General features: G+C 43.2%; 1 protein-coding gene across 2 annotated transcripts in view; it reads right to left on the bottom strand.

Annotated features, from left to right (window-relative positions):
- Positions 1-14,432, bottom strand: part of RNF41 (ring finger protein 41) — a 99,247-nt gene that overhangs the window by 50,175 nt on the left and 34,640 nt on the right. For both annotated transcript variants that reach the window (XM_089679917.1, XM_089679915.1), the window contains exon 2: positions 8,092-8,203. In XM_089679917.1, coding sequence (XP_089536043.1) covers positions 8,092-8,181 — 90 coding nt within the window. In that variant the 5' untranslated portion in view covers positions 8,182-8,203. The remainder of the gene's footprint in view (positions 1-8,091; positions 8,204-14,432) is intronic.

Below are 14,432 nucleotides of genomic sequence, written 5' to 3'. Positions count from 1 at the left end.
TGGGATACACTATGGACTGTCGCATCAACTTTAGACTCGATACTGTCCAGGCGCTGGCCCAATTCCTGAAAATCCTGTTTAAGGTAAGCCGCAAATTTTGTTGTAGCTCTATCTAGTTCACGTTGCAGTAAATCAGCGAACCAAGCTATTAGGGTTGCATCACCTGAGTATTGTGGTGGACTTGGAAGGATTGCTGGTGAATGAGCAGGGCTGTCAGTTTCAGGTTTCGGGACACTATTCTGGCTAAAAAAGATGTCCGCCATCTCACTATCCAATGGGGAAGAGGCATGGGAATCGCAGCCCAGTGAACAGGCCGAAAGCCTGGGACTCAGGCAGTGCAGGGCTGGAAGGTGACTGGAGGGGCCGTGGAGAGTCACTCACCCAAGATGGTGAAGCTGCTGCTGTCCGGTCTTGGCCAGTAATGGGGGTAGGGCCTGATTTCGCCCTCTGAGGGAGAGGTGCTGACTTATTGGAAGCAGAGGAGGTGGCAGGTGCCGTGGACGCCAAGCGCCATCTTGGATCCCCTGCTCCCCACAGGGATCGAGAGCTGCTGCGGCTCCTCCCCGCCATCCGCCCTGGCATGATTCCGGGGCCCGGTTTAGGTTCGAGGAGAGTCCCGGGAGCAGTGGAGGCTCGGTGCCCGTGAATGGGCCGCTGTTGCCGCCGGGGGTGTGCGGAGCTAGTGCCGGGACATGTAAACCGGCCGCCCGCGCATGAGCACTCCGGAGAAACTTTTAATGTTAACATTGTGCCATTTAAGTCACCATAAAGCCCCTTTAGTGTTTAAAAACCCCCAGACATTCCTAAAAGCACCTCAGATTTAAATATGGTTTTGGTTATTTTTTTTCTTTGTTAAACCGTATTTATGGTGACTTAAACTTTTAATATTTTTAACATTGTGCCGTTTTTTTTATCTCCTACTTACTTCCCTGCCAGTCTCCAACACCACACCCAGTTTCTAGCAGGGAGGAGAGAGACCTTGCAGTGTGACTAGCACCAATTGGGTGCTCGTCAGGAAATGGGGCCACCTACCCCCCCATGGCCAAAGGAAAGCCGAAAGACGCGGCGCTGCCGCTACAAGGGGCAGAACTTAGACCTACCTTCGCTCGGCAATATGGAGGCTGCAGCCTAGGGTGCTCTCTCATCTCCAGCCGTGTCTGCCTCATCAGGCCAGTCTCCTGAGCTCGATTCATACCTGGGTGAGTGCAGCCCCACTCCTGAACCCCTCCGACACCTTTCACAGGAGAATATCAGGGAGATGAATCTCCGTTCTGAGGGCTCAGCGATGGACAGGGCAATGGGGGAAGATTCTGATCAGCCAGGGACTCCCATGATACACTGGGCCCCTCCTGCCAAATATTCTGGTAACCCCATCACCCTGGCCCGCTTCCCTGCCTTATTAGAGTAAGGGCTAGAAAAAGCCAGCAATAAGATTACAGTGGAACTGGAGCAAGAATTTAGAGATCTGTGAGATTGCATTAATACGATTGAGTCAAAATTGAACGCAACTGTCCACAGAATGAACCAGAACACAGATTACATTAGTGACCTTCAGATACAACTTGAAAATAGATACTCTAGAGAACAGATTGTGCCGCTACAATTTCTACATAACGGGGCTCCTCGAGTTCCTCCTACCGGACTGGCCCACCCATAAGCTTGAATTTGACAGGGCTCACAGAGCTCTCACCGCCTGGAGTCCTGATAGTCCACCTAGGAACATCATTGGTAAACCTCATTATTACCAAGTAAAGGAGCAAGTTATGAAGAAGGCCCAAGAGCTCGCCTTGATTCAACTACTAGGCCACGACATTCATATTTTTGTGGACATTTCCCCAGCAACAGTGCAGAAGCGCAACTCCATTATATCTCTTCTGCTCCCACTTCAAAATAAGGCGATCAAATACCGCTGGTCATTTCCATTTCAGCCAACGTTCTCATACCAAAGGAAATCTTATTCCTTCTCCATCTTTAATGACGGCAAGGCTCTGCTCAAACGTCTGAGACTCATCTCAACCTCTCCTTTAGCCTCCCAAAGCTCCCAATCGTCCGCATCCTCCAACAACAGGGAACGACCGGAGTCAAACTGTCCTGTGTTTCCGCTCTGGTAACCAGCAAGAAACACAAGGAGCCGGTCTCGCCAACAATCTAGACCTCCATAAATGCTGCCACTGAACTTTCCAGGCCCTCACCATTGTGACGCAAGTCACCCCCTTCTTTCCTATTTTACTGGGTCCCTTGAACAGTTTATCTGTATTGGTTGTATAGCAGTGTTTTTGATTTTGTTATTTTTTGGCTTACCCAGCTGATACCCTGGGTTTATTTTCCTCTCACACGTGAGAGGCGGAGTTCCACTCAATTTTTTTTTTTTATGGGGAACAACAGCATATATCATACCAGCATAGCAACATCGGCAATATCGATCTATTAGTGGATGTTAGTACGTCAAGGAATATATTAGGTACACGGTTTTCTTGTTAGTTTTTTAAGGTTGCATATTGTTTCAAAATAGCCAACTCAGGCCGTTTTGATGAATCTTGCACCCTATCCTGGCTCCACTTCTGCCTTATTTAACCACGGCGGATATGGAGAATAAACAGGTAGCGGACACACCTAGTGCATTATCCAAGGTTTATTGAAAGGTATGAAAAGGTAAAAACCATACTCACAGATGAAGCATGTATCTAAAAAGGATTTGCATAATGATGGCCACAACGGCAAGCAAGGTGTTCCAACTCAGTGCCGTCAAAAGGCTGATGCGTTTCGGGGACAAATCCTTCTCCTCAGGGCTACTGACCAGCCTCTGGTGCAGATGTGTAGTGGATGGATGATGGGAGCCTTGCTGGTGATGCCTGAGAGCTGGCAGTTTGAACACCTTGCTTGCCGTTGTGGCCATCATTATGCAAATGCTTTTTAGATACATGCTTCGTCTGTATGTTTTTACCTTTCATACCTTTCAATAAACCTTGGATAATGCATTAGGTGTGTGCGCCACCTGTTTATTCTCTAGCTAGTGGCTGATCTCCCTGTCTGAGGAGGGCTGCACCCCTGAAGCATTTCCTTTGGTTGTCGCTGTCCTGGTTCCCTTGGCTTCCCTTTTGGCTGTTGCTGTCCTGGTTCCCTTGGCTTCCCTTTTGGCTGTGCATTTCCTGAGGCGCTGGAGAGTACATACGAAACCCATGGTGGATACGGACTCAGATGACTTCGACCCTGTCATGGGTCCATGTTTTTCCTTAAGGCAGCTTACCCGCCCTTATGTGCTAGGTTTATTATCATATTTAACCTATTGTATAATTATATGTATTTTTTTCCTCTATTACAGGATCTATCCCTCTCTGGGCCATCATTTCTATGCATTCCCATTCCTTGTTTTTTTTCTTCTTTCCTTTACTACCCACCTGGGATCTCCTGGCCATCTGCCTGCAGAGTACAGGACACCAGGGTAAGGGACCTCTCTTCCATGATCATGGCTAGTCCAAGTATCATGAGGCCTGTCTCAATCCTAAAACACACTTCGTCTTAATTCTCCAGTTAAGAGATGTAAGGCCTTTAACTACTTTCACTCAATTGGAGTGCAGATAGTATTTATACAAGAAACCCATTTTCCTACCTCATATTATTATAATTATACAGTATTTATAAAGCGCCAATAGTTCGCTAAGCACTGTACATTACAAAGGGGGACAGAACATGTGACAGAACAATAACAATACAACGCAAAACATGAGGGGATTGAGAGCCCTGCTCTTTCGAGCTTACAATCTAGGAGGGAGGGGATAGTGGTACAGGAGGAGATAGCTGTGGGGGATGGAGTGGTAGGAAGAGTGGAGGAGGTCGGCAAGTAAGCAGGGGGTGGGGTAAGCTTCCCTGAAGAGATGGGTTTTCAGAGTGTGCCTAAAGGAGAGGAGAGTAGGTGATAATCTGATGGGTTGGGGCAGGGAGTTCCAGAGGATGGGTGACACCCTGGAGAAGTCCTGGAGGTGGGCATGGGAGGAGGAGACCAGGGAACTAGAGAGAAGGAGGTCTTGTGAGGAGCGGAGTGTGCGTGCTGGGCGGTACTTGGATATTAGGTCAGTGATGTAGTTCGGGGCAGTATGGTGGACGGCTTTGTACGTCAGTGTTATGATTTTGAATTTGATCCGTTGTGCAATCGGAAGCCAGTGGAGGGATTGGCAGAGGGGGGGGGGGGGGTTGCGGAAATGGAGTGGTTGGAAAGGTGAATGAGTCTGGCAGTCGTATTCAGGATCGACTGAAGCGGGGATAGCCAGCGGCGAGGCAGGCCAGTGAGGAGGGAGTTGCAGTAGTCGAGTCGTGATATGATGAGGGAGTGGATGAGCTGTTTAGTGGTTTCTGGGGTTAGGAACGTGCGTATTTTGGCGATGTTGCGGAGGTGGAGTCTGCACGAGTTTGTTAAAGATTGGACTTGGGGCTGGAAGGATAGGTTGGAATCCAGAATGACACCAAGTACTCTGGCCTGTGGGGCAGGTTTGATGGTGGCGTTGTTGGATGTGATAGAGAAGTCAAATGGGGGGTGGTGTCCGGGCTGGGGGGGGGGGGGGGGGGGGGGGGAGACTTAAGGCTCATAAACAGGATCCCCAGGTTGACTTACATAGCCAGATAGACACTGCCTGGTTTGAACTAAATATATATGTCTCACAACCAGAGCTGAAAAGAATCTGCTATGGTCTAAAGCCAGATTCTACTCTCAAGCTGACAAGGCCAACAAATTATGGTAGACTAAATTGTCCCCCCGACGCCCTGCTCTCCATTTCCCGAAGATTAGGAAGGACGATTATAGTTACAGAGATCTTGTCGGCTATCAAACAGGCCCTGGTGAGCAAAGCTCCTGGGCCTGACTGCTTCAATGCATTATACTATAAAAAAAAAAAAAAAAAAAAAAAATCTAATCACTATTGGCCACTCCTTTAATGAACTATTTTAATTCCATTCAAGAGGGGGGGGCCTGTGGATTTTGATGCTAACATAGCAATCATAACGTTTATCCCGAAACCCCATGAAGATCCCAGCGATGTAGCTAATTATAGGCCTTTTTTTTTTTAAATCAACGACTTGAAACTGTTCACCAAAATCTACATTAGTCGATTGTTGACCTTTCTGGACCAATGTATACACTCTGATCAAGTCGATTTCCTACCCCACAGACAGGTGGCGGATCAAGTGTGTCGTGCGGTTGATCTCATCTCTCTTTTGCACAATTCTTGGGATGGGGAGGGTGAATGACATGGATATACGCAAGGCATTCGATTACCTCTCGTGGACCTACCTCTTGACTACTAGAACGATGGAATTTCTGTCCCAAATTCTTGGCCTCTATCCATTCACTATATAGCAATCTGATAGCGCAGGTCTCTTTGTGAGGCCATAAATTGGCACCATTTGCTATCTCCTCAGGAACTTGATAGGGATGTGTGCTTTTGCCCTTATTTTTCATCATAGCGATAGAGACCCTCGCTATTGCGATCCATCAGGACCCGAATATATTAGGAATCACAAGTGGGGATCGACATCACAAATGTGTTCTTTTCGCAGACAATCTGCTAGTATTTGTCACCTCCCCTCATACTAGTCTTCCGCACTTACTCTCCCTATTGGACCGCTTTGGTCAAATCTCGGGTCTCCTGGTCAATCAGACAAAATCCGAAGACATGAATGTCAACTTATCGGAAACAGTCTACAGAAGCCTTCAAGCTCAGTTTCCATTTATGTGGCAAACGGCTTCCCTTTCTTAACTTGGAGTTAAGTAAACCCAATTGTTGGAGTTCATGAGGACCTGGTCAGATGCAGCCTTGTCTTGGATGGGCAGAATCGCATAAGTAAAAATGATGATTCTGCAGAGGATACTGTATTATTTCAGGACCCTACCTATTTAAAGTATCAGTGGAGGCCTGAAACCAGTTCCAAAAAAATTTTCCATTTCATTTGTACGCTCCTAGGGATATTGGAGGACTAGGTGTATCAGATATTCTGAAATACTATATTGCACCTCAACTCATTAAGCTCAGCCAATTTCACCATACCCACGCCAGTTCATAGAGTATCTATAGAAGCCCAAGCTTATTTCCCTGTGCCAATAGACATGGTCCTGTGGCTCCCTTCGAAACATCGAAGGGCCATTATGTGTCCTACGCTTTCCCATTCCATAGCTTTATGGGACTTGACATGTAGACATTAGTCCTCCGTTTCCTCCACACACACACACACACGTGGCGCCTCTCTTTAACAACCTACTGTTTCCACCAGGTATGAAACCAGCTCAGTTCCGCTGGTGGACAAATAAGGGCCTCTATCGAATAGGACAATTTACAGACCACAAGGGGATACGTTTTTCCTCATACTACATACGGGAAATGCAGATGCCCCCCTGGAGAGTTTTCGCTTAAGACAAATACGCCATTTTCTGCAACAGAAGAGCCCGGATCTCTCAGTTTGTACACAGTTTGAAAACAGATGTATACAGTGGACTCTCACGAAGGGCTGCATCTCCATGCTGTATAAAACCTGTGTCTCCTAGTCATCGAAACTTCCCCATCAAATTGCATGTGAGTGGGATTTGTGCATCTCTCTTTATGTGGGATGGTGAACATGGTCCATGCAGGTACATAAGGGCATAATGAATTTGGCTCTTGTAGAAGCAGGATACAAGGTGCTCGTCAGATGGTACTTGGTACCCAAGCGTGTTTCTAAAATGTACCTGGGAAAGTCTCCCTCCTGCTTCAGGGGATGTGGCCAAATAGGCTCAGCTTTACACGTATGGTTGTCTTGCCACAAGGTCAGGCGATTTCGGATACGGGTTAATTCATTAATCTACTCATTAAATATGGTCACTATTCCCAAAGATGCTCGGACCGCATTACTGAATGAACCTGTGGACCTGTCCCGAGATCCATGCAGACCTTGAAACATTTCATGTTCCTAGCCGCCTAGATAGCTATTGCTACTGCTTGAAAAAGCCCTGTGATTGATTTGCCCTTAATGAAATGGAAACTAACCTGGATCATGTTACATGAGAAACTAGTCAGTGTTCTACAGGATAAACAACCTCTATATGGAAAAAATATGGCATCCCTGGCTATCCTACTTGCAGGTACCAGATCGTCATCCGAGTCGATGGTGGGGTGGACTTCTCGGACGGGTGTATACCACTTTTACTATTCTTTTTTTTTTTTTTCTTTCCTTCCTTCACCCGACTTTCTTCTGTGTATTTTTTAAATTTTGTAATACTTACATTGGTACAATACTGGACTGTATTATGGCCCTCTACGCAGGGTTTAAAGAATGCAGTCTAGATTACAAGGGGTGCTCCACCCCCCAGAAGGAAGAGAGGATATTATACTTGGATTGTAGTGTTATTACCTCCTCTCCCCGTTGTCCCTTGTATCCCTCATTTTGAAGCAATTTCATTATGGTGACCTATGTATAAGACTTGTTTCTGTAAATGTCTAATTTTGATCAAATGCGTCGGTGGTTTTGTACTGCTTTGTTATTTCAAACTCAATAAAAAGAACAGAAAATAGGAGTTTACACTGTACTATTGTTTCTGTTTCTCATACTTGTTCGCAATTGTATCTAGGCACAGTCTGATAAAAAGGTACACTATAGCAACAAATGGACCCCCTTCCCCGATGAATCCAATCATTCAGAGAATGCTAAACCAGACACGGTCAATCTGCGCCAATGTAGCAGGAGCTACTAGCAGTCGACAGAATGTAACATGGAAAAGAATGGTGATAAAACATAAAGGTGGGAAATGACAGTTTCACTATATTGTTCATTTAAGCACAAAAGACTCCATTTTGCTTGCAATGTACTTCAAATCCACAAACTGAATTTTCCTAGAATGTTCTCTTTTAATAACATCTCACAGCACCAATTTTCTTATCTTCTGTATAAAATATAACACAATACATTTTGGGAGGGAACAGATTTCAACACAATGTTTGTGTCTTGTGTATCAGTTTCCCTGCAATTGCACTTAGTTTTGTCGTCAACAAGAAAAATCCAAAACGCATATTATGGACCAAAGCGGACCGTTAAAAACAAAGCTACAAATGAAGTAAAACCACCACTTACTTGAACTGGCTCCTCCAAAACCCCACTGCATATGGGGCAGATAAGATCTTCGTCCACATCACCCTGGAAGCGTGTTACATCATACCCCATCGCTCATCACCGACACTGAACACTGCAAAAACAAAAAAACAATAACATTTTACAGAAAATAAAGGATTATGCAGCCCACAGCATCCAGATCCTTAATTTCCCTTTCATACATGCACTGATAATGACTGTTTAATTCTAGTAGTTATCGGTGATACGAACATTACCTCTTTTTGTTCCCAAACTCTTCTTAAACTTTCAACCCTACTTTTAGATGGGTGTGCCTGGTGTATTCCCCATCTGGTACGGACGGCTCCCACCTCCACCTATCACCTCCTGCTTTTGGATTTACTCTGCAACCCTCTTTCGCAATTCCATCTTAAAATTCTTCATTGGTTACCCTTACTTTTTTTTTCATGCATAACCTATTTGCGAATGACCACACCATAAGTTACTACCATCCTTTGTTACCACATGGTTCTATAACATACTGTTTTTTTCCTACAACTACCACTGAATTACTTTCCCAGGCACTATGGGATGGGAGAGACAATGGTTTTATCGGTTTGTCCTTTTTACTCCTTAAGGCCATATCTATGTCTCTTGCTGGCTCCTGTTTCATGTAAGTTTGAAGTAATGCATATCTGCACATTTACAATACATGCTTTGAAACTTTTTCCCTAAAGAATGTATAAAAGGAAAAAAAAAAAAAAAAAAAAACCCGAGAAGTGGCTGTGTCCGTGAAGCCACAGTGTTTTCATATGCTTACATGGGCTGTCTGCATGCAGCACTTGCCAGCTCAAGCCACAAAGAAATGGCCTATTCACGGTGTACAAGACCTAATGCTTATTTATGAAACACACATAGTATTCATATACACAAACCTCTGAATTTGGATTAAAATTTTACAATTTAAGTTTTACATCAATCAACCTTAAAGTGATTGTAAAGGCTCAAGGTTTTTTTTACCTTCATGTATTCTATGCATGAAAGTAAAAACCTTCTGTGTGCAGCAGTGCCCCCAGACCCCTCATTACTTAACTGAGCTCCATCAAGATTCAGCGATGTGCACAACAACCTTGGCTGCCCTGGGTCTCTGTCTCATTGGCCAAGACAGCAAGCAGGAGCCATTGGCTGACCGTCACAGCCAGCCAATGAAGGGAGAGAAGGGGCAGGGCCAAGCCACAGCTGTGTGAGTGAATTCAAGTGTACAATCCAAACGCACACGTTCCTGCGGTAAAAATGGCTGTGTGTATAAGTGGGTGCTGCAGCGACTGTCGGCTGGAACCAATCAGCAAGGGAAAAATGTCACCTGATTAAGGGGTCCTGCGAGACTCCAAAACGTTGCTTTGCTGTAACGATGTGATCGTTCATTAAAACTTTTGGACCTATGTTAGTGATCCTCAGTGTGCTGGTGACATTGTCCCTTGTGTGTGTGAATGGACACACGGACCAGCAGGTGCCCCCATAGCAGGCTGCTTGCTATGGGGGCACCCGATAAAAAGGAGGAGCTAGGAAGGCCTGCGGGGGACCCAAGAAGAGTAGGATCCGGGCTGCTCTGTGCAAAACCCCTGTAGAGAGCAGGTAAGTATAACATGTTTGCTATTTGACAAAAAAAAAAAAAAAAAAGAGCCTTTGGTATTGCTTTAACCATTATATTTCCCCTTACAGTAAAATGACATTTGTGATTTTAGCTTGGTTGCAGTGTTTGCTAGACAACATTAGTAACATTTAACAAGGTGCCTACAACTGCTCCTTAGGAACATCGAACTACTGAAAAAGATTTGACTATGGGTCTTAGAATGTGATTTTCTTCTATTTTGCTTATCATGGATTCTGTAAAGAAATCAGTTATTATAGGATTGTATAGTTTTCACACGGCCTAGTTGACTAGCCCACAGAATTTTTCAACACAGTTCTCAGTCAGTCATACTCCAACTTCTTGACCTTGGAAGGGCTGATATTTTGTATTGCTGGAACAAGGAATTTAACCCAGACTGTTACTGCACAGTTCAGAAAATAATTGTGGTTTAAAAAGGAGGCCACATGTAAGGGCTGCAACGCAGAAAATTATAGATCAAATGAAAATGAGAATTGGCTTCAAGATATACCAAAGTAGCAGGACACCTTATTACTGCTATCACTACAGAGTAAGGTGCATGGTCTTGTCTGTAATTTAGCAATACGAAGGCCAATTCTTTGACCTCAGTCACATTAGCAGCACTTTGTGTCAATGTGTCTGTAAGTAAGAGGTTTCACAGCCACCAGTACATTTAGGAATTCTGAATGCAACTGGTGGTTTATTAAAGTTTGACAGACTTCAGGAAGCTAAACCTATCATATGGTGGGAGCTGTGCAATATCTGGCAATAGTGATCTGCATAAAACTCAAACTAAGGTCAACAGAATCTATTTTTTTTAACTTTAGCTTTTTGGAAAGAGTTCTTGGGAAGAACTGGTGCTGGTCACAAGGCTTTCCAGTAACAGGTTCATGTCATAGCAGTTCATACAATGATAGGCTGCTTTTGGTACATAGGAAAGAAATTTCAGTTGATAATTGTTATAATGGTATATGGAACAAAGTCATAGCATCTCAGTTTTTTCTGGGTCAGAGACACAAGCAGTACCCTTAAAATATCACATGCCTAATAGTTATGTCTACCCAAGTCAAAAAAAAAAAAAAAAAATTTGCAGAGTTGCAGTGACACAGGATGCCCTCAGCCAATGTAAGGCAGGTAAGAAATACCAGTGAATACATAAACAATAGCCAGTTATACAATAAATCCATGGATTTATGCTAGCGTTTTTCATTTGAAAGAGCCAGGTCACATTAGAACACTGTGCGGGAAACCAGAGTTCTGTGCACGTTTCCTGCACCACATTTAGAACGCACTGCGCTTGTGATCTGCAACGGGTTTCAGTGCAATGCCAATGACATTGCAAATGCAGTGCGTTTTCCTGTACCGGCTCACATGGTACAGAAGAACCATGTGATCCGGTTGCTCTGTGTTTAGTGCATGCACTACTTTTGCTGCAGTCCAGCACACTTTCAGCCCATTCAAATGAATAGGCTGAAATCACACTGCACCCGAATCACATGTGAATCACACAGAATGCACAGCGTGTTTCTGTGCAAATTCATGGTGTGAAACACCCCTGAATAAAGTCTTGGGCTTCATGGACACTAGAAAAGCGAAAAACTGCTTTTACAAAAAAAAAAAAAAAAAAAAAAAAAAGCGTTTTTTTGGCTGATATTTAGCAGTGTTTAGCCAAGTACGTTTAGTAGCTTCAGTGTAAGGAGCATGGCCACTGGTGTCAACCACCAGTGAATAGCTGGATAAGGAGTGGGCCAGGAAACCAGCTACCACGTCAACAACAGAGTCATTAGCTGTCAGCAGGGTTCCCCGATGACAGCAGAATGTAAAATAAATAAAAATTGCTGGCAATAATAGCAGTATGAGTCTTGTCTTATGATAGACAGATTATACATGTGAAAGCAAACACCTGGAAGACAGCATGTGTAGCGGACTTCGTGTATTCAGGGTTGGAAGTGCCCAGTTGTTGATTCACTTACTGTTAGCTGTACGGTTTACATCGTTTAGGATAATGTGATCAAGCTCTTACCAACGCAGTGTGTAATATTTATCCCAATGTGTAATATTTGTTTTTATTGTTCATTTGCAGACTGCCCCATTTCTGAAGTGTATAAAAAAAAAACCTATTTCTATTGAATAAAGTGTTCTAGTTTTGCACCTAAGCTAGAGTCGCCTAGTCTTAGGTGCGACGCCCAGCTATAACACCTTGTTCCTGTGTCCCAGTTGCAAGGAAGCAGTTCTCTGGCAGAATTACCCAATCAAGGTGACAGGCAGTCTTTCACAGTGGTGTGATAAAATCTTAGCTTTCCTTCATGAGCTATGGCCACCACTACTATCCAGCACGTCCAATGGTGTAGGATAGCACATCCTATACTGGGATTCCTCCCATCAATCCAGACATCAATACAGCACACATGACTGATGTAGGGATGGCGGGGGACAGGATAACAGACACAGAAATGTGGGAACACTGGTGGTCGTAGCCCACTCATCAGAAAAGGCTATTATGCTGTATTCCTTGGCTTTATAAAGTTATTCAGGTAGAATTTCTGCTACATGAGAAGAATCGCCTAAGAAGGACACAGATACAAGTCAAAATTAGACTGCTTATGTTGGTTCTATGTGAAATTTGCATTTACATTTTTTTAATGAGCAAGTAATGGGGACAAAAATAGTTTTTTTTTTTTGGTTTTCTTTTACCGGCTTGGAGTTTTAGTACTTATGTGCCATCACACAGCAGCTACTCAATGCCAGACAAATTACCTCGAATAAAACACTTTTTGGAAAAGGGCAGGGGGGTGGAAAACCAAAATAAGGACGTTACTTTGCCAGTGCAGAAGAACATATATATAGCAAAATCAGCTGCCTGTAGCATGTTTTACTTACTTTTCGTGACCCGACCGTAAAACCAGAAAATCAAGTTTTTCTGCCAGTTTTGGGATTATAGTTTTCCATTGCTACGAATACATCTGGAAGTAGCTGCTAGACATGGAGGCACCAACTGCTCAGATTCATCTTATATACAGGAAATAACCAGCACACATTGCCAATACCCAGATATACACAGCAGTATGTAAACCATCTCCATATTACAGAATAGACAGAAAAATAAAGTACATTTTAAGAGATTAAGGATGGCAGGAGGTTGTAGGGTAGGTGGTTTGCTGCTTCACTAATTAAACATAACATATCAATATTTTATACTGCATTCTTAATGGAAATGGGACAAAATTTCCTATGGTGTAGAACAAAGCAGGGATGTAGTCACTGGCATACATTGTGCTGCCAGAGGATTCTGTAGCATAGAACAAAAAAAGGGGGAGGAGGGTTAACAGAACTGACTTATTTTTGTATTTTTTTTTAACCCTCAATTCATGCAGCTTTTCCCTCTATCTTGGCAAAGTGCATTTTTTTTCCAGCACACATACGTGCATTTTGGGAATATCACATAAAAGCCATTGTTCATTTGTTCATCAACCAACCTGCATTTTTGAGCTGATAAATTAAATTTAGGAATTTGATTTAAATTACCCATCATTTATACAATCTGTCTATGTCAGAATAGATATGTAATCTATTAATCCAGATAGAAACATTTTGCTGCCAAAAACAATCTGCCTACCAATCAGTTTGGGTAATAAAAAGAGGGGTGACCTTCATTTAAATATCCATTTTAAGCAATGGGCAGGGTTTGCTCAGTTACCTTCCTAAATAAAGCATCTTTAAAAGTAGGGAAAATCTCTGCACAAGTTACACATTTCATAACATTTATACAAATATGACAGAAAGCAGAATTCATAGTTTACAGTAGATCTGGGTTAATAGCATGCAAATGAGATGCACGCAAGTCTGGATTTTGCCCCTGCAGCAGCCTCTGCCTTATAAAGAGGTTACGCTCAGACATGTTAAATTAAACCATACACAAAAAACATAAGAATTTCAACAAAATACATAAGAAATGTATAGAAGAAATGTGATGGTATAGTGGGCACAAAAAAGGACAGAATAATAAAGAATATGTAAACCCTCTCCTTGTAAGACAACCCATTCAGTTTACAATAAAAATGAAAGGCAAAACATTGTACAGTTGTGCTCAAACGTCTGCATACCCTTGAAGAATTGGTAATAGTACATATTTTTAAATAAAACACGAGTGAGCAGGCAAAAGACATTTCTTTTATTTCTTATCCACTTGCCAATCAGCCACAGTAATACAGTGGGCATAGAAAAGAATCACCCCCCTTTAAAAAAAAAACATTTTGTTGCTTTGCAGCCTGAAATGAAGACAGTTTTTGTTTTGTCCAGTTGTATTTACTCCGTGCAACATTCAGGCTCCATGCACACGGGGCATTTTAATAATGTTAATAACGTTAGCTGTGTAAAGTCACGTTAAAAATTTTAGTTTTTCAGCGTTTTTGCATTAGCGTTTAGCTGTGTTTGCAGTTTTTTGCTCAAGAAAACCATCCAAAAACGCCAGTTGGTGCGTTTTATGGCAGAGCGTTTTTACAGCTAAAACACTCCTGTAGAAACCCACTAGTTTTTTTTTTCCAGTCAAAAAAACACTGATTACAGTCTGTGTGTGCATGGACACATAGGATAACATGCAGTGGCGTTTACTGGCTGTAGAAAACAAAACAAAAAAACGTCAAAAGCCAAAAACAGCAGCTGTAAAAACGTCCAGTGTGCATGAGGACTGTCAAAGATAGAACACTAACATGTC

This window comes from Staurois parvus, unplaced genomic scaffold (assembly GCF_062004578.1).
Source record: "Staurois parvus isolate SC_StPar_1 unplaced genomic scaffold, SC_StPar_1.0 ptg000017l, whole genome shotgun sequence".
In the NCBI taxonomy this organism is placed as follows: domain Eukaryota; kingdom Metazoa; phylum Chordata; class Amphibia; order Anura; family Ranidae; genus Staurois; species Staurois parvus.
The sequence above is the reverse complement of the archived record's forward strand: the minus strand, read 5'-3'. Positions and strand labels throughout refer to the sequence as shown.